Genomic DNA, 23,416 nt, shown 5'->3' with positions numbered 1-23,416 from the left:
CATTGTGAGGCTTGTTACTGTTTTTGGAATACTGAATACGCCACGGGTGGCTTGCCAGGCTCTGTGTGCAGGTGGGATACCCTGGTAGCTTGCTGGGCTCTCCGAGAGGGACAGAGGAATCGAACCCGAGTCAGCCATGTGCAAGGCAAATGCCCTACCCGCTGTGCTATCTAAAGGAAGACAAATTTTATTTCCTTGAGATCATCCTTTCTATAGGGGCCATTCTCTTTTGTGGGGGACAGAATACCAAAGACCAACTACTACAGAAGCTGTAAGAGAAATCATAGTCTCTTGTTTCTGTCCCCATTCCTTCTCTGTGTTTCTCACTCGAAAACTCTAAATACCATATCCATAGAAGTGAATGTTCCTCTTCTCCTATTAATAATAGAATTAATTAATGAATAAGGAATAAATACAACTCTAAATCAAACTCGGCAAGTTCACCCTATAGATGAAGGTACAGAGAAATGAACACACGAAGAGGGGGAAAAATGCTCAGAATCATCCAGAGAAGTAGTGGCAGAGTCCATAATAAACCCAAGGAATCCTACCTCAACAAATATTGAGAACACACACATACACACACACACACACACACACACACACACCACAAACCAGGTAAACTGTACAGCTATTTTAAAAACTGAACGAAAAGTTACTACAATGCTATTTAAAAATCTAGCAGGATGTTATGAAATTGAAACATACAATCCACATGAGTAAGCAATTTAGTTTTTAATAACTTTTGTCAAACTTCCATTATAGGTATTACCAGTTAATTGACAGTTAATAAGAAGCCAAATTAAAGAGGACCTTTCTTGGGTGCCAGATACCTTTATAGCCACAATGTTTATACCCAGTCCTGGTGAGCCACATAAACAAACATTGATGCTCACAGAGAAGAAAATGATGGAAAATGTGGATGGGGCTGAATAAGTGTGGAGGCACAGGCATTCAGAATATCACTTTACTAGAAGACAGGAAGTCTGTATTCTGGTTGAGGCCACAAGCTAACTCATACTAAGTTTGTCAATTAACTCAGACAGTGTGATTTCTAAAGACCCATTCAGCTAGAATATTCTAAATCGAGGCAGATCTCTGCTTTTAAAAAGAATCAAAGTTCAGAAAAGCGCTTGCCATAGAGGCAGGCATGGGGTGGGGGGTGAGGTGGGGGTGATGGGAGGGAACCTGGGGACACTGGTGCTGGGAAATATACACTGGTGGAGGGATGGGCGTTGGAATATTGTATGACTAAAATCCAATCATGAACAGCTCGTAAGGGTCAATCTCACAGTGATTCCATTTTAAAAAGTTAAAAAAAAAATCCAAGTTCTTCTTGACTGCATTTATGCAATGTTTTAAGTCAAGCACTACACTCCGCAGTTGACCCAAAGGGCATGTGGAAAGAATCTAAACAGAAAACAAGGTGACCGTACATCCTGTGTTGATCAGAATGGTCTTGGTTTATACCTATGGTCACAATGTTCCAGCAAGTCTCTTCACTATCTAAAGTGTCTCATTACCAGGGCTAAGGCATTTACCTTGCTCACTGCTGACCCAGATTCAGTACCTTGCACTGCAAAGGATGAAAACTTGTGCACCTTATCCTAGGAAATATTTTAGTACCTTTGATCTCCACCAGTCAGAAGCCTAAACTCCTTAGCTTTTGGCTCTCCAACACATCTTCCATCCTGGGACACCTACGACTTGCTTATCATTATCTGACTTCTTCTGCTTTCACTAAGGTGACAATTACTGTTACTATCAATTAGCTTTAGAGGCTGGCAAGTTAACCTATACGCTGTGAAGCTCAACTCAGACCTCTTCTTCTGGGACATCTCCCTTCACATGACTAGATATCACTTCCATCCCTCCCTCCACTGACATAAAGACCCAATTAATAATATTGATCATGTTTATTATAGTTTAGGCAGTTACACTGGAATTGGTATTGATGGTATGGATCCTTATACATATATGACAAATAATTTATCTCATCACCACCAAAGTTCCCGCCCCCACCTCCCCACCCTCACTCCCCACCATGACCCTCCTAGCATCCCAACTAGTTTGGTCTTCCCCACTGCTCTTCCCTCCCACTTCTGTTGGGTCATTGTTTTTTTTTTATTCCAATGCCCAGGGTATTTTTATGTGGTTTCTAACTCTCTTTAACTTTACCTGACAACCCCTGTTGTAAAGAATGGATTTGTCCTTTTCATCTTTTTATCCTTTCACACACACGACCACTCAGCAACATGCATGTCAAATTAAAATGGAAAGAAAGAGAAGTACATTAAGATTCGCAAACAGGACATTGCCCTGAATAATCTTTCATCAGCACGAACAAGAAAACAATGGGCTGACACTCCTCTGGCCTTTACCACTTATCAACACCAAGGAGCTCCATGGAATGCCGGGACCTGTGAGTTAAGGTCCTGATCTACAATGGAATTCCATCCTGTCACTTGGGAAATGAGGGATCTTGAGCAAGTTAGTTGCTCTATCTTAACTCAGTTCCTTTGGGGTAATATCGGTGGGGCACCACTTCCCTTAAGTATGGGAACCGCTAGTACCACATAGTGACCGCTGCTCAAAATTCACAGGCAATAAAGGGGCATTTCTTTAACTTCACTGTGTTAATTTCCAGCCAGGACAGATCAAATCTAGCAAATAACAATGTCTTTCTCAAAGAGAAATGCACTCACATTTATTTTCACTCTATCCTATGTTCAGGGCAAATCCTCTGCTGACCTCGCTTTCCCCACCAACACACACACACACACACACACACACACACACACACACACACACTATCATGTCACTATTGTCACTATTTTCCCTCTCTTAAGTACCCATCCTCAGCAGACAATGAAGTCGAAAAGGCAAGGACTCACAACCTAAGATTGACTATGGTCAAATAAGGAAGAACTTCTTGACTACCATTCCAATTGAACTGTGGAATGGACATAAAAGAAATTCTTGAGGAAGGCTTGTCTGACTTCATGCTGGGATAATGAGCCCTATGTTAACTACACCTTGAGCAAAATACTCACTTGGTCAGAAACAGTTACTGGTGCTCTAACACCGAACAGTGGAAAGAAACTGATGAAATTAGAGTCTGAACGTCATCACCAGCACCACCAGGAGGAAAGAGGAAAGGAATGCTGCTTTAAAGGGTTCTTCTACCCAGGAAACAAAGCGCCCTGCAGTTCGACAGTATACGTGGAAATAAATGGGATCACAAAGCTTCAATTTAATAGCACAGTGCCTTTCAGACTTAATGGCAAACTGAAACATATGTTAGTAGTTATTTTTATTATAGAGGCAGGATGGCATGGAGGTAAAAAAATAAATAAATAAATAATTTGAAATGCACTCTGAAACCAAAGTGCCTGCGTTTACATCCCAGGTCCTGTCCTTAAATAGCTGTGGGACTTCTGGAGTCACCTAATCTTTCTTCCTCATCCTCTGGAAAAATAAAGATAACAAATAGACTATTTGATGCTGTAGCTATCGAATAGAGCTGGGTACCTATACTCCATAGGATGATATTTACAAACACTGACTGCTAGCTAGAGCAGGGCTGGACCCATAATATTACATAGGCTTTTGACACAAGAAATAAACACTGAGATCCAGAGTTCTTCAGTAGCTTATATTGGAAACTTCTATGCAACCTTGTATTTTTTTACTACTACTGAGTTACATTAGAAGTCACAAGGATGGGGGCTGGAGTGATACCCCAGTGGGCAGGATGTTTGCCTTGCACGCGGCCGACCCAGGTTTTATTCCCAGCATCCCATATGGTCCCCTGAGCAACGCCAGGGGTAGTTCCTGAGTGCAGAGCCAGGAGTGACCCCTGTGCATCGCCGTGTGTGACCCAAAAAGCCAAAAAAAAAAAAAAGAAGTCTCAAGGATGTCTTGCATTTTAAAAACTACTACGATTGCCAGAAAAGTCTTAAAGATGTCTTCGTTTTGTGCTGACTCTCAGGAATTTAAGTTGCTAATCAACAAATCCTTCGCTCTTGGGATCTGATCAGATAGAAACCCCAGATCATTCTGATGTGATGATACTGAAATTAATTTTCCAAATGTTTAGTCAAATCGTAATTATTCCTGGACTAAATAAAAACAAATGCATTGTTGTGTCTATTTTGCAAGATTTTATAAGAGCTCATGTCCTGAAATGTGACAGCTGAGTGGCATTTATATTAGTGGACTCACTATGGCTCTCTGGTGGGCCTCAATTGTGAAAGCTCCAAAAATTGCCATTTGTTGACACATTCACATGCCCAGCCATTAATTAATAAGTATCTACTTGGACACTTGGATACTCTGATATGTCCTGGGAACAAAATAGAGAATATATTATTACAATTCCTACCTGCTCTAATAAAGTTGACGGTCGGGCAGAGCAGAAATGGAAAACAAAAAGTACACTTACAGAACATCACTATCAAGAACTGGCTGCTACAAAGAATAGCCCATCTCTTTCATGGAGTTAAAGATGGGCAATTAGAATCAAGTGGGCCACAGAAGTGGGATTAAGCATCACCTTGACAGGCATCTGACTGTGGAGGACGTGAATGCCCTACTCTAAGCTTTCCAACTCCCTGCCATCCTCACAGTTTTCATTAGCTTCAGTGGTAGAGCACATGCTTAGCAAGTGCAAGATGCATTATTTGATCACTGCCACTGTATGCTCACATAAGCAGCACCAGTTGTAGTCCTGGTGGCCCCAAGCACTGCCAGGTCCAAGCTGCTCGATACTTGGTACCCCAGGTTGTGTGTTGCGGAATAGCTTTCAAATATCCTGAGCACCACAAGGTTTAGCCCCTATTTTAAAAAAATTGAATCACAATGTGACACACACTTACAAAGTTGTTCCAGACTGGCTTTCAGTCATACAATGTTCCAGTACCCTTTCCTTCAGCTATGTACATTTCCCACCATTAATATCCCCATTTCCCGCCTACTACTCTGCCCCTAGTCTGCCTTTGTGACAGGCACTTTTTTCCTTCCTTCTTTCTTTCTCATTCTTTCATTCTTTTATTCTTTTTTCTTCTTTCTTTCTCTCTCTTCCTTTCTTCCCTCCTTCCATCCTTCCTTCCTTCCTTCCTTCCTTCCTTCCTTCCTTCCTTCCTTCCTTCCTTCCTTCCTTCCTTCCTTCCTTCCTTTCTCTCTCTGCTTTCTTTCTTTCTCTCTCTTTTTTTGGGGCATTATGGTTTGCAATAGCACTGTCTGCCCATTGCTCATAGATTTGCTCAAGCGGGCACCAGTAATGTCTCCATTGTGAGACTTGTTGTTACTGTTTTTTGGCATATAAAATACACCATGGGTAGCTTACCAGGCTCTGCCGTGCATGTGCCATAGTCTCCGTAGCTTGCTGGGCTCTCTGAGAGGGATGGAGAAATTGAACCCAGGTTGGCCGTGTGCAAGGCCAACACCCTACCCACTGTGCTATCGCTCCGCCCATGGTTTGCAATATAGCTAGTAAAAGGTTATCATGTTTTTATCCCGAAGGCCCCCCTTTTTTTTTGCTTTTTGGTTCACACCCAGCGATGCTCAGAGGTTACTCCCGGCTCTGCACTCAGGAATTACTCCTGGTGCTGCTCAGGGGACCATATGGGATGCTAGGAATCAAACTCGGGTCAACCGTGTGCAAGGCAAACACCCTACCCGCTGTGCTATTGCTCCAGCTCCAGGCCCCTATTTTTTAAAAGGTCATCTTCTATTTATTTTTCTCCCTCCTTTATAATAATCACATAACTACTTGCCTCACCAACTCGCTCCACTTATCACCCTGACTTGTATTTTCCCATGCTAAACCATCTTCCATCAGAAACCTGTAGTAACAACTACTTAATCTAGAGGCAATTCCCAGTATCCAATATTCACAGAATATGCTAGTCAAACTTTAAAGGTCTGTATTTTCCAGTTCTGTACTTTCTGTGCTTTCCAGTTTATGGTTGCTGTACTAGGTAAAAGAGGAACACACAGGAATGAAATAATATAGTCACTTGAGCCTACACAATTATTTAAATCTAATTTTTCCAAACAGCTCAAGAAGACTCAAGAGTTAACTTGATATGAATCACTCCACATACTGTCCACTGAAATCTCTCAAGGCCAGTACAAAGGTCAAAATTAAAACAAGAACTTGGCAGGTTCATAGATCGAGTTTAGGAGTCATGTTCTACTGATGGTTTTATGAGTTACTTGCACCACTTGAGGTATCACTGTATCACTGTCACTGTTTCACTGTCATCCTGTTGCTCATCAATTTGCTCGAGCAAGCATCAGTAATGTCTCCATTGTGAGACTTTTTGTTACTGTTTTTGACATATCGAATACACCATGGGTAGTTTGCCAGGCTCTGCTGTGTGGGCGAGATACTCTCAGTAGCTTGCTGGAGTCTCCGAGAGGGATGGAGGAATCGAACCTGGATCGTCCACATGCAAGGCAAACACCTACCTGCTGTACTATTGCTCCAGCCCACCACTTGAGGTAAAATAGAAAAATCACAACAATGTGAAAAGATACATCATCAGGGAAAAAAAATGAGTTCACACAGAAGTAAAATATCTCACCTTACCTAATTTCATATAAAAGTAGCATCCATGATAAACTAAGATGGGTTTCATCTGTGTTAGGAAAAATATGTTGTGTGGCTCAGGTATGCTCAGGTTTTTGTTGATAAACATCTAGGAAAACCTTTTGTGTTCTTCTACTAAAACTCCACTGAATGGAATAAGACAATCTCTCATCTGCATTGATGAGACCCCAGTGGGGTTATTATCTAGCTGTACCAGTACATCTCAGGTAGAGTTTTAGTTAAGTCAGCAATTACAAGACCTGGTCCTTATTCTTAAGTCAACCAGGAGGTCATGACCAGGATACCAAGATATCTCACTGATGCAACCACCCAAATCAAAATATGTAGCATCCATGCATCAATCAGGATGCTAGTTTATTTAGCGATATTTAGGTCTGTCTCTCTCCTGGTGCTAAAAACGTAATTAAGAACATAATTCACAGTTTCAGAGGAATCACACAATTCCAAGTAATATGCATTCAGCATAGTTTTACAAATTGGAGTAAAGAAAATTAGAGGAACATTGCATGGAATGTCCATGGGAAAGGATAGAGTGCTAAAAATATTTTTAAAATATTTTCAAAACATGATCAAACATTAACCTAAAGAGAGTGTATGAATAAAATGGAATTAAATAGAAAGGCATTTAACTAAATTCTTGCTGTGGAAGTTTTTAAATAGGCACTCTAAAATTTAAAGAAATGTCCTGTATTTTTTATTTTAACTTCAGAGATCATAACAGAAATTTCAGTACTTTTAAAATAATTTTCTGAGTACCAATATTTCTCCTGCTCATTACCAAGAAATTTTCACCTACAAAACGGTTATCTGAAGGTATAGTTATTGTGCATATATAAATAATAAAATTTTGTTATTTACATTGAAATGTGAATTAACAGGTACTACTACAAAAGAAAATAAGTAAAATATATCTTTTCATAAAGATGACTATCACAGAACACTATTAATTCCAACCCATTCTAAGCAGTAAATCTTGATGTATTTACCTGTAAGACAACAATTATAAAATACTGCAGATAATTTATTTAGAAGCAGACTTATAAAACAGCTACATACAAAAACATACTTATACTATCCAAAAGTATGTTCTATCTGGCAACGTGTAATAAAGGACTACAAGATAAAAATTCCATAATTAGAATTCTAAGGAAACCTTTCAAAAGGTTTTTGAGATTAATTCTGTCTAATGTTTGCCAGCCAAACTTATAAATAACCTTTCACATTATCATTTATACCACATCACTGAGATATGCACTTGCCTAAAGTTGATTCTGTAATTGCAGAAAAACTGTTGTACTGACTTTATCACAGATACCTGATTAATATAGGCTTCCTGTCCTTGTGCTTCTTGTATATACAACAAGTGAACATTTATATTGTTGCTTTCCTGCGACATAAATGAATATGGTCCATACTATGTTGAGAATCCATAAAACAAGATACCATCATGACAGAGGCAGTCTGGTGAGCAACGCGGCCGGAGAAATGCTCCGGACCCGAATCCGGGCCAACAACACCAGGGATCCAGACGGAGGAGGTACAGCTGGCACACCTTCTCCGGATGGAGCCCTGGCGACACTGAGAAGCAACTAACACGGCTCCGGGTTGCAGGACTGGAACACACCCAGTTTTTAGACCTTTTCTAAAAACTGAAAACATACAATCTTTTAATGACAAACCAATTATCAAATGCTTCCTTAGTAGGGCTGTCTTCCTTGGGGGGAAACTCCAACAACAATAGTGAGTTTTGTTTTGCAATATGGAATGTAATCAAGGTAGAGAGAAAATGAAGTGAAATTCATCAGTTACACAGTTGGGGGGGGCTGTGGCAGGGGGGGGTATACTGGGGATTTTGGTGGTGGAATAGGGGCACTGGTGAAGGGATGGTGTTTGAATATTGTATAACTGAGACATAAACCTGAAAACTTTGTAACTTTCCACATGGTGATATAATAAAAATTTTAAAAATTAAAAAAAAATAAAAATAAAACAAGATACCATCATGACAAAACTTACCAAGCACAATGACCACAGTCTTCAGAAGACTCATCATGGTATCCCGATTCCGCCGGGGCCCAGAGCTATGCCGAGACATTCTCATAGTCCTCTGGCGAACATAGCCAAAGATATGAGCATAGAGCACCACCATTACCACAAAGGTCACCAAGTTGAAAATGGCCCAGAACACTAAGTAAGAGTCGCTGTAAAGTGGTGCCATGTTGGAACAGTTATCAATATCGCAGATGCAGTTCCAGCCAACACTGGGAATGGCACCCATCACGATGGCCATTGTCCAAATGACCACAATCACCACCACCACCCGCCGATTGCTCATGCGTGTGTGGAGCTGCATGCGGAAGACGGTAATGTGCCTCTCAATGGCAATAGCTAATAGGTTGGCCACAGATGCTGTCAGGCTGGTATCAATGAGGCCCTGACGGAGGAGCCACGTGCTGACGGTCAGTCTCCGAGTATTGGGTCCTGTGTTGAACATCAGGTAGAAGTAGGCCAACCCAGCAAAGAAGTCTGCAGCCGCCAGATTAGCCATTAAGTAATAAATAGGAAAATGGAAGCGGCGGTTGACGTATATTGCCACCATGACCAGGAGGTTGGCCAACATGATGAAGATGCAGACAGTGATTCCCAGTCCCATCACTAGCTTGCTGACCGTGTTCCACTCCGTGGCAAGATACTTTCCACTTCGGTTATAAAAGAAGGCAATGGATTCATTGTAGTAGCACTGAGGTTCATTCATGGCCGTGAACTAAAAAAAAAAAAAAAGAAGAAGAAGAAAGATGAAAAATAAAAGGAGGGAAGATCTAAATTCAAATTTAAAGACATACAGATAATACAATACTCCCATAAAAAAAATTGGAGCCAAAGCAACTCCAATACACATACATACACATACAAACACCCAAAGGCAAAGAACTTTTAAAAGTCTGATTTAAATAATGTGCTATGATTATACTGAAACCCCAAAGATTCTCACTGTATTACTGTCCTCAAGATTAAAGACAGTTGGAGTCAAATAAATGACAACTCCTTTCCTTGGTGGTTGCACACCACTGAAGTCTACTAGAAAAGCCACATGGCCCAGAAATCTTGCTTAAAATACACGATACAGATGGGACTTTTGCAGAACATTGCAATTGGAGTATCCACCAGAGTGGAACCTATTTTGACCTACTATTTAGGGAATCTGTAAACAGAGTTGGTTTATTAAAGGGTGCTATTGCCCTATTACTCAGTATTTCTGTTCTCACACAAGATCTTCGATCTGTGGCGTTTTGCAATGAAGTTCCCACAAGGGCCATCAATGACAACGTTTTCGAGAGGTCACTATGCATCAAAGGTTTTCTGCCCAAAGCCAGCATTCGCTGCTCAGCATTCCTGTGGTCAGCACTGTCTACCCCCATGACTCGAGATCCCCAGAATAGCATTCATCAACCCATCTATGATGTTTGAGCACTTTTTTCTTTTTTGGAAATCATAACATTATTCAACCTAATGTAACCTCCAAAGGACAGCTGACACTTTGATACTCTGTACAATCAATAAAAAAAAGATTAGATAAATTATACCTTTATTGTTTTCCAAAATTTAATTTTATTAAAGCACCATGGATTGCAAAGTTATTCATAGTTGGTTTTTTGACATACAATTTTCCATCACCAATCCTGCCCCTCGTGTCAAGTTCCTCACACCAGTGTTCCCAGGGCCTGTCTTCTATCTGCCCTAACTCAGTCCCAACCTGCCATCTTGGCAGGCACCTTTTAAATTTGGTTATTAAAGTTTGGGTCTCATAATTTCAGTGCTGCACAATAAATAAAACACATTTACTATGTGCTATATGTTTAATAACATATATTAGATAAATTGTATCTTTAAAAAGATGAAATGATCTTTTATGATGTTTTCTTACTTTTTAGGATCACCAATTAGAATATATTTCCTTGTTAATATTTATAATCTTACTTAAGATCCAAAAAAAGGATTGAGGACACATAACAATGTAATTAATGATAGTTTTTAAAATATCAGAGAAACTATAAAGAAGGAACAACTTGAAAATTACACATCTAATAGTAAAAACCCTTATTTCTATGGCCTTTATTGAAACTCCCAAAATTAAAAAATATTTCTTAAGAACAGTTCATATCTTATCTTTCTTATTTTATCTTGCATTGCACTTAACAATTTATTTAGCAACTATGCCCATTTTAACCACTATTTTTAACATTCTATACCACCAAAGTACATGTTGTTTAGACACTGAAAATCCCCAAATGATATGAAATACTAATAGTCTTTATGCTTGTGATATCTAGAATCTCTCTCATCATTTAGATTTTAATGCCTTGGGGGCTGGAGAGATAGCACAGCGTGTAGGGCGTTTGCCTTGCATGCGGCCAACCCGGGTTCAATTCCCAGCATCCCATATGGTCCCCCGAGCACCGCCAGGAGTAATTCCTGAGTGCAAAGCCAGGAGTAACCCCTGAGCATTGCCGGGTGTGACCCAAAAAGGAAAAAAAAAGATTTTAATGCCTTTAGGTTATGTTTCCATATTAGGTTCACCATATCATAAAATTATTTATCAATTTACATGTCTATTTCTGTGACCTGTCAGTGTTCAGAACTTACACCTGACAGAGCTCAAGGGACAATATGTGGCGTCAGAAATTGAACAAAAGGGTCAGCTGAGTGGAAGGCTAATGCCTGAACTATCTCTCTAGTCCCTACATATCTACTTCTCAAAGAGACCATAGTCCAGAAAAAATCTTGTCTTACACATTTTGGTATCTTTATAATTTCTACAGAGCCTCATTCAGTAGAGATAAGATTTTGCCTTGCAGTTTTCCCTTCTACTTCAAACCTTGCTGTTACTTTGAGTCACTCATCCAATTTTCTTGCCTCTCAGTTTCTTGACCTCATTTCTAATGACCTATTACACTATAATTCAGCTGCCCACTCCTATGGCCACACCCTAGATTCTCTAACAGCTCAGAAATGCCTTCTTTAAAAATAATTATACATTCTAACTACTCACCACACTTCCCAATCTCCCAGTTTTCTTATTCAATCACTGATATATTCATTGCTTAAAGTCATTTATCCCCTTAAGCATTCTACCTTTTCCCCAGTTTATGACTCTAGCCATTTTTCATTTTTTTATCCAGTTTAGATTCCACAGAATATCATATCAACCCCTTTGCTGCTAACATAAAAAACACTCTCCTCTTGAAGATGGAAGACTGTGAGATCAAATGTTCTTTAGGATTCAAAATTTTGGGGCCAGAGCTATAGCACAGCTGGTAGGGCATTTGCCTTGCACACAGCTGACCCAGGTTCGATCCCTGGTATCACATATGGTCCCCTGAGCACCCCCAGGAGTAATTCCTAAGTGAAAAGCCAGTACTAACCCCTGAGCATCACCGGGTATGACCCAAAAAGCCTAAATAAAAAAATTTTTAAAAGACTGGCTTTAAAAAATAAAATTCAAAATTTCTTTTGCTCTCAAGAAGATTTACATGGAACACAATTCATACATGATAATATACAGCATGTGACAATAATCAGGCACATTAATTTCTAAAGACAGATATATGAGCATATACTCACACGAATTTGTTAAATGCTATCACCTAATCTCAATTCATTTGGTGCAAATTTTCCCATTGGCACTTTTTAAAAAAAAAAAAAACCTTCTATTTCTAGACTAGTGAATTATCTCACATAAGGCAGCAGAGATCTTTATTTTCTAACATATTTTCCCCTATCTTTCCATAACAATTCTTTTTCTTTCTTCTATCATACTTAGTAGTAATCAGGGGCTACTCCCACCTTGGGGCTCAGGGGTCACTCCTGACCAGGGATCAAACACAAGCCTTCTTCATACAAAGCACATACTCCTGTCCATCAAACTATCTCTCCAGTTATCACATTTTCTTAGAATAACACTGGGGAAAAGAGATAGTACAGGGGTTTGATGTTGCTATTTGTGCGGCTGGCACCACATGCTGTGCTCCAAGAACAACCATGAGTAAGTCACAAGCACCACTAGGTGCGGTCCCATCTCCCTGCTCTTCCAAAAATATAAACAAAACCAGTCTTAGATGAATGGAATTGGTTTCTACCTCCATACCAACACCTACATCGATACCTTCACCTAGGCAACAGAGAAAATGTTAGAGATGAAAACCAACCTATCTGACAGAGACTGATTTGGGAATAAACTCATGATATTAACCTCATCAGAAGAGAGCAGGGCAACAAGAACCCCACCCCCAACCCCTTAAAATAGCATTTTGCCTGGAAAATACTTCAGTGGCTTAACCAAGCACTATGAATTAAAAAAAATAAAAACTCTGCTCATCACCATCCTACCAGGGCTTACTGTCCTCTGTAGCTTGAACTCAAGCTATCAAGGATTTTAAAATGCAGTACTTCATCTCTACTTACTGAGAGAAATGTGGCATCTCTATCAGAATCACACACAAGGTTTGTGAAGCAGATGCTAGGCACATTCTGAGAATTTCTAATATGGAAGATCCAGTGACACTGCAGCTGCTGAGCACGAATCACCCTTCAAATGCCAGTGGCCTGACACAACCCTACCCCAACTTTTACTTACTTGCATTCCCTGTGCGGCAGTAAAATCGCCAGTAAAATTTAGTCATTCTCCCTAACCTGTCCTAATCTGGGCGTGGTGCTTCCTACTGCAGATTCTCTACTATCACAATACTGACTACACTGCATAATAGTTGCTAAACTCTTTATAGGCTGTCAGTTCTATAAGAATAGACATTTTAGCCTTCTTGTCCGTTGCTGTTTAATATTTAAATATTAGCAGCTAGATGTTAAAAATATTGTGGTTACTTTGGAATAAATGGAAGATAATTTTTAAAATGTTTAGTTTATACATTTTTTTCTATAAGAATATACCCAACAAGGTAAACATAAATGAAAAACTCTGTGCCTGTCCCTTTAATCTCTCCATTCTTATTTTCTTATTTCAGACCAGAAAAACTTTCAATCAAAAATGAGGTAGACATCATCTGAATACAAATTATCAATAAAATTAAACAGTGGTGTGTTCATTTCTTGTTTTTCCTCACGTGGAGAAATTAAACCTTAAAAACATCAAGCAGGGGGGCTGGAGTGATAGCACAGCCTGTAGGGCGTTTGCCTTGCACGCGGCCGACCCGGGTTCGAATACCAGCATCCCATATGGTCCCTTGAGCACCGCCAGGAGTAATTCCTAAGTGCATGAGCCAGGAGTGACCCCTGTGCATTGCTGGGTGTGACCCAAAAAGCAAAAAAAAAAAAATCAAGCAGGAGCCAGAGTGACAGTACAGTGGGTAGAGTATTTGCCTTGCATAAGGTCAACCTGGGTTCAACCCCTGGCACTCCACATGGTCCCCTGAGCCCACTGGTAGTGATCTCTGAGCACGGAGCCAGGAGGAAATGCTGAACATTGCCATGTGTGACCCAGAAACAAAACAAAAAAGAAGTCAAGGCAAAGATGTACAAATTACATTTTAAAGGCACAACAAGCTAATATTTTTCTTAACTGACAATTTTTTTTCTAATTGCATCTAAGCACTAAAGCGAAAATTGGCATATAACTCAGGCCTAACCTATTTTTTCCTCTCAGAAATTGAGCAGAAATACCTTCAAAACCATCCCATCTTTAATGATATTACTTAAAGCTTCTTAACTTCAGTTGTATCATCTACAAAATGAGGAAACTGAACAAAATTATATATAAGGTCTACTTCAGTTTAAAATTATATACCAAGATAATTCTGGGAAGAACTTTAAAGTTTATTAAAACTGCCAGTTTAATATTAAATATCCAAGAATTAAAACTTATAATAATATGATAAACCTGAGTGAAAAGTCAGCATAATTTTACATAACCAAACTGATCTGAAAGAAGAATCTCAACCGTAGTTGAGAATAAGTAAAGATTCTGGAAAATTTGACCTGGTAGTAGAAGGAAACGTCAGGTGCATGGATGGGTTTTCTTACTTCTTCAGGTACAGTAGCTTAGGCAGAAATCCCATCAAGTTCTGGGAAAATACAATACAACTATGAGTCTTAAAATTGGAAGGTAGAGGGGGCAGAGAAGAGAAGGATGAAAAGAACAAGATCAAATTTTGAAGGGCTACCACCAAGCCAAGTCTCATCTAGGGGACCCCAGGTGGGACAGGTGAGTCCAGCATGTGCCCCAACAGAGCTCCAGCAGCTGAAAACCTCCAGAACTCAATTGCTGCCATGCTCACAGCCAATCTTCACACTCTCGGGATCAGCCTTACACATGAGAATGAATTTGCTGTAAAACTCAGGGGTGTAGATTTTGTGACTGAAATCTCTAGGACCCACGGAGTTGGGAATAGGCACACTCCCCCCATCTTCCTGTTCTTCTGGGAGCCTGGCAGTCATGCCCACAAACTGCCTCTGACACCATGTTAGCTCATTAATAGCCATGACCAACAGACTCACAAATAAATCTTGGAAGAGAGCCACAAGCTTCAGAGATGCCTCCAGAACCCAAAGTCACCATCCAGTTAAAAATTTAACTACAGTTGTATCAGCCTATTTTAAATTTTAAAATTCCTGGAGCATGCAGTCACAACATCTCATACTCTACACAACCGATACACCAAGAGTAGCATACCACATTTGGTGGGATATAAAGCAGAAGGCAACACATTTTGAAAAAAAGAAAAAAGATTAACACACAAGGATCAACATGTACAACATGTTAGTAATCTCTTATACAAGACCTTAATGTTTCCTGAGTAAGATACAACAATCTTCACACACTTTCCTCTAAGGAAATATATTGGATCATTTTTAGTGGGTTATTCATAGCAAGCAATACAAAATAAATTATGAAGGATCGGCCTTTGGGGAAGGCTTGTGTGGTGGTGGGAAAATTCAAAATAACATTGGTGGGAAGGTGTAATGGTGGTGGGATTGGTGTTGGAATATTGAATGTAAAAAATTATTGTGAACAACTTTATAAAAATAAAATTTTAAAAATTGAAGGGTCTGACTTGAATCATAAAGTATATGGAGTAAAACGTATGCAGAACCCTCCATGATACTGAAGCTAAAGGCATCTTTAAAGATGAAATACCATTGACCAAGCAAGTAGAAGCAAAGATAAACAAATGGGACTACATTAAGCTAAGAAGCTTCTGCATCTCAAAAGAAACAGTGATTAGGGTACAGAGATAGCCCACGAAATGGGAAAAATTATTTACCCAATATCCTTGGATAAGGAGTTAATATCCAAGATATACAGGGCACTGATAGGACTTGAACAATTACTTACACAATACCCATGAGAAAAGGGGTTAATATCCAAGATACATAAGACACTAGAAGAATTTTACAAGAAAAAACTTCCAACACCATCAAAAAATGGGACGAAGAAATGAACAGAAATTTCCTCAAAAAATAAAAAAATGACCAAAAAGAACATAAAAAAATGGTCTACCTTGATAATCATTGGGGAGATGCAAATCAAAACAACAATGAGATATCATGTTACACCACAGAGCCTGGCACACATCAAAAAGAACAAGAACAACCAGTGCTGGTGTGGATGCTGGGAGAAAGGAACTCTCATTCACTGTTGGTGGGAATGCCAACTGGTCCAACTTACTGGTCAGAAAACAGCATGGGCATTCCTCAAAAAACTAGAAATTGAACTTCCATATAACCCAGCAGTAACATTTTTGGGAATATACCCCCGAGGTTCAAAAACACACAGCAGAAGTGGCATCTTCACTTGTATATTCACTGTGGCACTGTTCACAATAGCCAGAAACTGGAAACAACTTCAGTGCCAAAGAACAGATGACTAGTTAAAGAAACTATGGTACATCTACACAATGGAATACTATACAGCTATTAGGAAAAATGAAAGTCATGAAATTCGCTTATAAGTGGATGGGCATGGAGGGTATCATTTTTAATGAAACAAGTCAGAAGGAGAGGGACAGACATAGATTTACTGCCCTCAGTTGTGGGATATAAAGAAACATAGTACGAAACTAACACCTAAGGACAGTAGAAACACGGGCCAGGAGGATTGGTCCATGGTTGGAAGCCTGCCTCCGAGCTCGGGAAGAGGGCAGCTGGGATCGAGAAGAAACCATTATGACAATGATGGTTGAAAGGGATCACTTTAGATGGGAGATATGTGCTGAAAGTGGGTAAGGGATCAAACATGATGGCCTCTCGGTATCTGTATTGCAAACTATAATGCCCAAAAGGAAAGAGTGAGAGAGAGACAGAGACAGAGAGACACAGAGACAGAGACAGAGAGTCAAAGATTAAAAGTCCCTCCCATAGAAAGGATATTTATGCAGTACCCATCCGATAAAGGGTTGATAACAAGGATATACAATGCACTGGTTGAACTCCACAAGAAGAAAACTGCCAACCCGATCAAAAAATGGGGTGATGAAATGAACAGAAGCTTTCCTAAAGAAGAAATCCGAATGGCTCAGAGGCACATGAGAAAATGTTCCACATCACTAATCATCAGGGAAATGCAGATCAAAACAACCATGAGATATCATCTCACACCACAGAGACTGGCCCACATCCCAAAAAACAAAAGCAACCGGTGTTGGCGTGGATGCGGGGAGAAAGGGACTCTTCTTCACTGCTGGTGGGAATGCCGACTGGTTCAGCCCTTTTGGAAAACAATATGGACGATTCTCAAAAAATTAGAAATTGAGCTTCCATTTGACCCAGCAATACCACTCCTGGGAATATATCCCGGAGAGGCAAAACGGTATAGTAGAGATGGCATATGTATTTCTATGTTCATTGCAGCACTGTTTACAATAGCCAGAATCTGGAAAAAACCAGAATGCCCCAAAACAGATGACTGGTTAAAGAAACTCTGGTACATCTACACAATGGAATACTATGTAGCTGTCAGAAAACATGAAGTCATGAAATTTGCATATAAATGGATCAACATGGAAAGTATCATGTTGAGTGAAATGAGTCAGAAAGAAAGAGACAGACATAGAAAGATTGCACTCATATGTGGAATATGATGTAACTGAGAAGTACAAGTTGGCAACGATGCAACTTCTGGCAGATATCTCTCTGGACTTAGTTACTAAAATACTAAATTACAGAAACCCAAAACTGAGAGGCTGCTAAGTGTGGTCACTCGACCTCATACCTCTTCATCCTCAGCAATGGAAAACAAATTATCTAATGCTTCCTTTTCAGCAGGTCTGACTTTAGGGGAGAGACTCTCCAAACAATAATAGTGAGTTTTGTTGAAATATTGTATGCAATCAAAGTGAAAGTAAAGTGAAATTTATTAGTTACACAGGCGGGGGGGGGGCCTAGGGTGGGGGGGCTAGGGGCGTGGGGGGGTTAGGGGTGTGAGGGGGCGGGGTGGAGCTATACTGGGATTCTTGGTGGTGGAATATGAGCACTGGTGAAGGGATGGGTATTCGAGCATTGTATAACTGAGATTTAAACCTGAAAACTTTGTAACTTTCCACATGGTGACTCAATAAAAAATTAAAAAAAAAAAAGTCCCTCCCATCGAGGCAGGCTGTGGGGGTTGGGGCCGTGGTGGCTGGAAGGATACTGGGGATATTGGTGGTGGGAAATGTACATTGGTGGAGGGATGGGTGTTGAAACATTGTATGACTGAAACACAATCATGAAAGCTTTGTAACTGTATCTCACGGTCATTCAATAAACAAACAAACAAACAAATAAATAAATAAATGATTTTTGAAGGCTGTAATGTGGCCCAGCGTAGGGTTAGTGCTGAGTTTGATCCCTGGCACCATGGGAAAGAAAGAATAGTGTAGTATTTGGGGCTAGAGAGATAGCTCAGCAGGCTGGAATGCATGCTTCACACGCAGGAGGCCAAGTTTCAATCCCAGGCATTGCATAATCCAGCAGATACACCGGAGCAACTCCCAAGCCCAGAGCTGGAAGTAGTCGAGGATCACCAACAGGTGTGTTCCCAAAATAACAATAGTTAAAACACAGAGCATTTCTGACTTGTATTCTGGATGTGATTCATTCTTTAGAAAGGTAACGAATACTTATTTTAAGATATTTGAGAAAAAAATACAACTAGACAAAATTTAGTAAGTTTTAAGTTTATTATTCTTGAATCCAAGTCGCTATATTTAGAAATCTTTCTGTAAGAAGAGAAGTTACAGAATTCTGCCCTGTCCAAGAAACCAAAAACAAAGATGTATATAGAGGATTATTTTAAAAAAAAAATTAGCTTGTCCACAGTACTGCTAAGAGAAGTCTACATTCATGCCCTTTTCCCATCTGCCAATTATAGTTCAGAATGACAGGGTGGAGAAAAGAGGCCTTTCTGGCTGTCTTACAGAGCAGAAGTTCAAGTCTTATACTTGAACTTTACTCTATCAAGCAATCCAAAAAGAACCCTCCTCCCTAAAGAGATGCATGTGGTATTCACCTTGTGATCTGCATTTCATTGTTTCTTTTGTCCATTCACAAACACAAAATGCCAGGAATCATAACTGGCATGACATTGCCTTTGAAGGGTAGCAAAATAATATACCTGGGGTCAATCACAAGTCCTTAAATATATTTTGTAATCTTCTGAAAAACTGGAGTGATAGCACAGCAGGTAGGGCATTTGCCTTGCATGCAGCCGACCCGGGTCCGATTCCTCCATCCCTCTCGGAGAGCCTGGCGAGCTACCAAGAGTATCCCACCCGCACGGCAGAGCCTGGAAAGCTACCCGTGGCGTATTCGGCATGCCAAAAACAGTAACAAGTCTCACAATGGAGACATTACTGGTGCCCGCTAGAGCAAATCGATGAACAACGGGATGACAGTGCTACAGTGCCTGAAAGATAGTAACATATTTAATAGCCAAGTGGTAAAGAGAATAATTGGCACAGGCTCACAGACCAGTAGGTTAAACCTCTGTGATTTACTAAATATTTAGGTAAGAATGTAAATATGCATGGCAGAAGGGAGATTCTAAGAGAGAGTTTAATCGTTGCTAGATGAAATGACCATTCATAGCATATATAACAAGCTGAGTTGTTTCCCACTTCTGTTAAAGGACAGTGATGTGCCAAAGGGGTAATCAGCAGATAAGGCACCTGCCTTGTGAGCAGCTGACAAGGGTTTAATTCCCAGCCCCACATAAAATCACCCAAGCAGCAATGTGATCTCTGAGCACAGAGCCAGGAGTAAGCTCTGAACAGCACTGGGTACAGTCCAGAAACCAAATAAATAAAAGCCAATAGTCAACTCCTTTTGTATGGACTCTTCCTAAGTCTGATACTCACTAACCACCTAACAGTCCTTTAACTCTTCTAAGCACTGGACTTTCTCCTTTGTAAAATAAGATGTCTCTAGGGCCTTTTCAATCCTACTTCTTAATTCTGAAAGAGTCAAGTATACTACACATTTCTTCGTCCCCTCCAAAAGAAGACTGGAAAAGAAACAGCACGGAACCTCGCCCTTTTTAGTTTCCAAAACAATGCCTCCCCCCTACACAACTGAGAGGACCTGCAGCTAGAACAAGAAAATAGTCATACCACAATGCTGAGACCAAATAAAACGTTTTTAAATTAGAGTCCTTCAAAGGATCCTACTTTTAAAAAAAACAAACCTGCAACACTAAGATTTTTTTAAAAGTAACTAGAAAGTGCTCACAAAATACATGAATGTGATGTACATGTCAATTAAAAAAAATGAAGACACAAGTTGTAAATCAGTGAAAATTCTTTGCATCTGTGACAGTCCCTTGTACCAGGCTGAGAAAATAAGGGCAAATCAGACTTGTCCATTTTCCAAAGAGAGAAATTTCCGTGGGTCCTAAGAAGAATAAATAGGAAATGTCACTGACGAGACTAAGATATGTGGGATAAAATAGTCTGTCAGATGCATCAGTGAACTAAGAGGAAACTGCAAACCAAGGTGGTAGGTTGCTCTGGCAGCAGACTGTAGATTATGGAAAGAGCATCAAATATTATTTAGAAAAAGACGAGCCCTTTGCTTGGACAGAGACAGAGAGTTTGAATGAAGAACCTCTGCTAGGATATTTAAACATTTCCATATCTGCAAAAGAGAAGGTCAAAGAAAATTAATCTACCCAACTTCACTGGGGAAAATAAGGAAGTTGGACTGTCTTAGATTAGGCTCCTGAAAAAATAAAACACTTACAAGCAATCATGACCCCCACGTCTATATAAATCATAACATAAGATAGACTGTTTGTCTGGTCTGAGAACCCAGAGGAGAAAATAGCACAAATAAGGATCTGAACTGTGGTACTCCCGACACCCACCTCCCACAACTCCACGTGCCTGGCACTAGCAAGCATCAGCCCTTTCTGAGAGTCAGACCTCAATGCAGCCACACAGAATGCTCTTAGATCTGCAGCATGGAATATTAATACATTCATGCAAAAGAATTAAAATGGGGTTTGCACAGCATGTGTAAGACTCGGATGAACAGTCTGCAGCACAATTAGAATTAGAATATCAGATTCAAGACATACATTGAACTGTCTACGATATCCTTTTCCAGTTCAATGGGTTCAAGAGTAATGTAATTTTATTTTATTTTTTTACTGCTCATTCTTAGTGCTTTAATATACAAATACAAAGTCAGAAGGTAACATTTTTCCTTGATAAAAATACACTCCACATGTCTCGCTTCTGTCCTATACACTGCTGTTGTTGTTCAGGCTGCAAATATGATTACACATTTCAAATTTTGGTTATGTAATTCACCACACAATAAATACCAAGGGGGAAAAAATCCAGTCATCATCTCACAAGACACAGGAGATGTGTTTGGCAAATTTTTATATCCTTCCACAAAATTGAGCAATCTTGGATTAAAGAGCACTTTTTTAAATTCATAAAATTGTCCAATTTGATAGAAGTGTTCTCTTCTATCAAAACCAAACAAGCTTGGCTCAATCACCAATCAATTTTATCACCTACTATGGTCAGGGCAAAAAAAAAAAACATTTTGTGCAAAGAAAAGTGAAAAGGAAAGGACTGGAAAAGAAAAACTTTAAAAGGGTAAGCCAAACAATTCAGTAGAAAATAGGCAAGGTTGGGGAAAAGCCAATTGACAAAAGAGGAAACCCAATGCTCAACAATCATATGAAAAGATCATTAACCTTTTAGAGTGTCAGAGAAAGTTCACTGCAAACTGCAGATAGGTCTAATTTATCGTTCCATCAGGTTGATAAAAATTAAGAAGTCTGTGGGTGCTGGAGCGATAGCACAGCGGGTAGGGCGTTTGCCTTGCACGAGGCCGACCCAGGTTCGATTTCCAGCATCCCATATGGTCCCCTAAGCATCGCCAGGAGTGATTCCTGAGTGCAGAGCCAGGAAGTAACCCCTGAGCATCGCCAGGTGTGACCCAAAAAGCAAAAAGAAAAAAAAAAATTAAGAAGTTTGAAATGACCAAGAGTTGGTGAAAACCATCACCAACTTCCTTCATGATACTGGTTTAGGGAGTAACACTTAGCATAACTGTCTTGAAAAACAGTTTGGCAAAGCCATTTATGGCCATGATGAAGGAGAGAAGGGACACTGAGAGAAGTGAAGAGATCCTGACGCTTTGTGGGCGTGGTGGAGCCCGAAGACAACGATATGGGTCTATTGCGAAAGAAAAAACATTTATATTGGAAGCATTTGTAGGCATGTGAGAGACTCTAAGAGGACATGGAAAAGAATTTTAATTGTCATATACTTAAAGCAAAAATATCATAAGTTGAAGTAAATATTCAACAACTATAAAATAGATAAACTTCAATATAAGCAGAAAGGCACATTATAAAGCAATAAAAGCAAAGTAAAGGGCTCCATCCCTATTGATTACTAAATACAGCAATTTTAAAAGTATATATGTAGTGCACCCATCCTTAAGAGCACTAATATTTGATAGAAAACATAAGATACTTTCCCACATTTGAAGTTTATCAACAAATATGCAATTATCAACAAGTAAAAATTAATATTAATTTATGATCTTATTCAAGAGGTTCTGTTTTATAGTCTAAGTATTAGGGTTACAATGGTGGTGAAGTTTATGGCATTAATGTACAAAGTTACTGCATGCCCACTGCCATGATCCTGACCTTTCACCCCTGTCCCTCTGGCACCCCTAATACAAACTTTCCTCTCCCTCACCCATCCCCCATTACTTGTCTACTGATAGTATGATTTGATGCATGTTGTTGTAACCTCCCTTGTCTACCAACAATGTAATCCACACCCTCAACCTAAGTTCCTGTGTTACTTCTGTAGTTCCCCTTCCCCAGATGGACACTCTCAGGTCTGTAATCTAATATGCAGGGTTTAGTATCTATGGATACTCTCTATGCCATTGATTTGCTTCTATGCCCCATATAAGTGAGATCATCCTGTATTGGTTCTTCTGTTTCTGGCTTATTTTGCTTAGAATGACACCCTCCAATTCCATCCAAGTTCCCCTGAACTGCAAGACTTTATTTTTAATCTTTGGTTGTCTGGTGTATATATACCACTGTGTGTGTGTGTGTATATATATATATATATATATATATATATATAAAACTTATTTTTTTATTCACTCATTTGTTGTTGGATGTTTGGTTTGCTTCAATATCCTGTGAGCCAAAGTGTTAACAGAATAGCCAAGGGAGTGAAAGGGCTCCAGCTGGATCTATAATGACCTGTAACATTTATTAAAGCTCAAAATATTTGAGGCAGTTATATCGAAATATTAACATTTTGG

General features: G+C 39.6%; 1 protein-coding gene across 9 annotated transcripts in view; it reads right to left on the bottom strand.

Moving 5' to 3' along the window:
• Positions 1-23,416, bottom strand: part of LPAR1 (lysophosphatidic acid receptor 1) — a 149,743-nt gene that overhangs the window by 58,218 nt on the left and 68,109 nt on the right. For all 9 annotated transcript variants that reach the window (XM_055135425.1, XM_055135434.1, XM_055135369.1 and 6 more), the window contains one exon: positions 8,633-9,380. In XM_055135425.1, the coding sequence (XP_054991400.1) occupies positions 8,633-9,380 (748 nt within the window). The remainder of the gene's footprint in view (positions 1-8,632; positions 9,381-23,416) is intronic.

Source organism: Sorex araneus, chromosome 1, assembly GCF_027595985.1.
Source record: "Sorex araneus isolate mSorAra2 chromosome 1, mSorAra2.pri, whole genome shotgun sequence".
NCBI lineage: Eukaryota > Metazoa > Chordata > Mammalia > Eulipotyphla > Soricidae > Sorex > Sorex araneus.
Note: the sequence above shows the minus strand (reverse complement) of the source record. Positions and strands in the feature narration are given on the sequence as shown.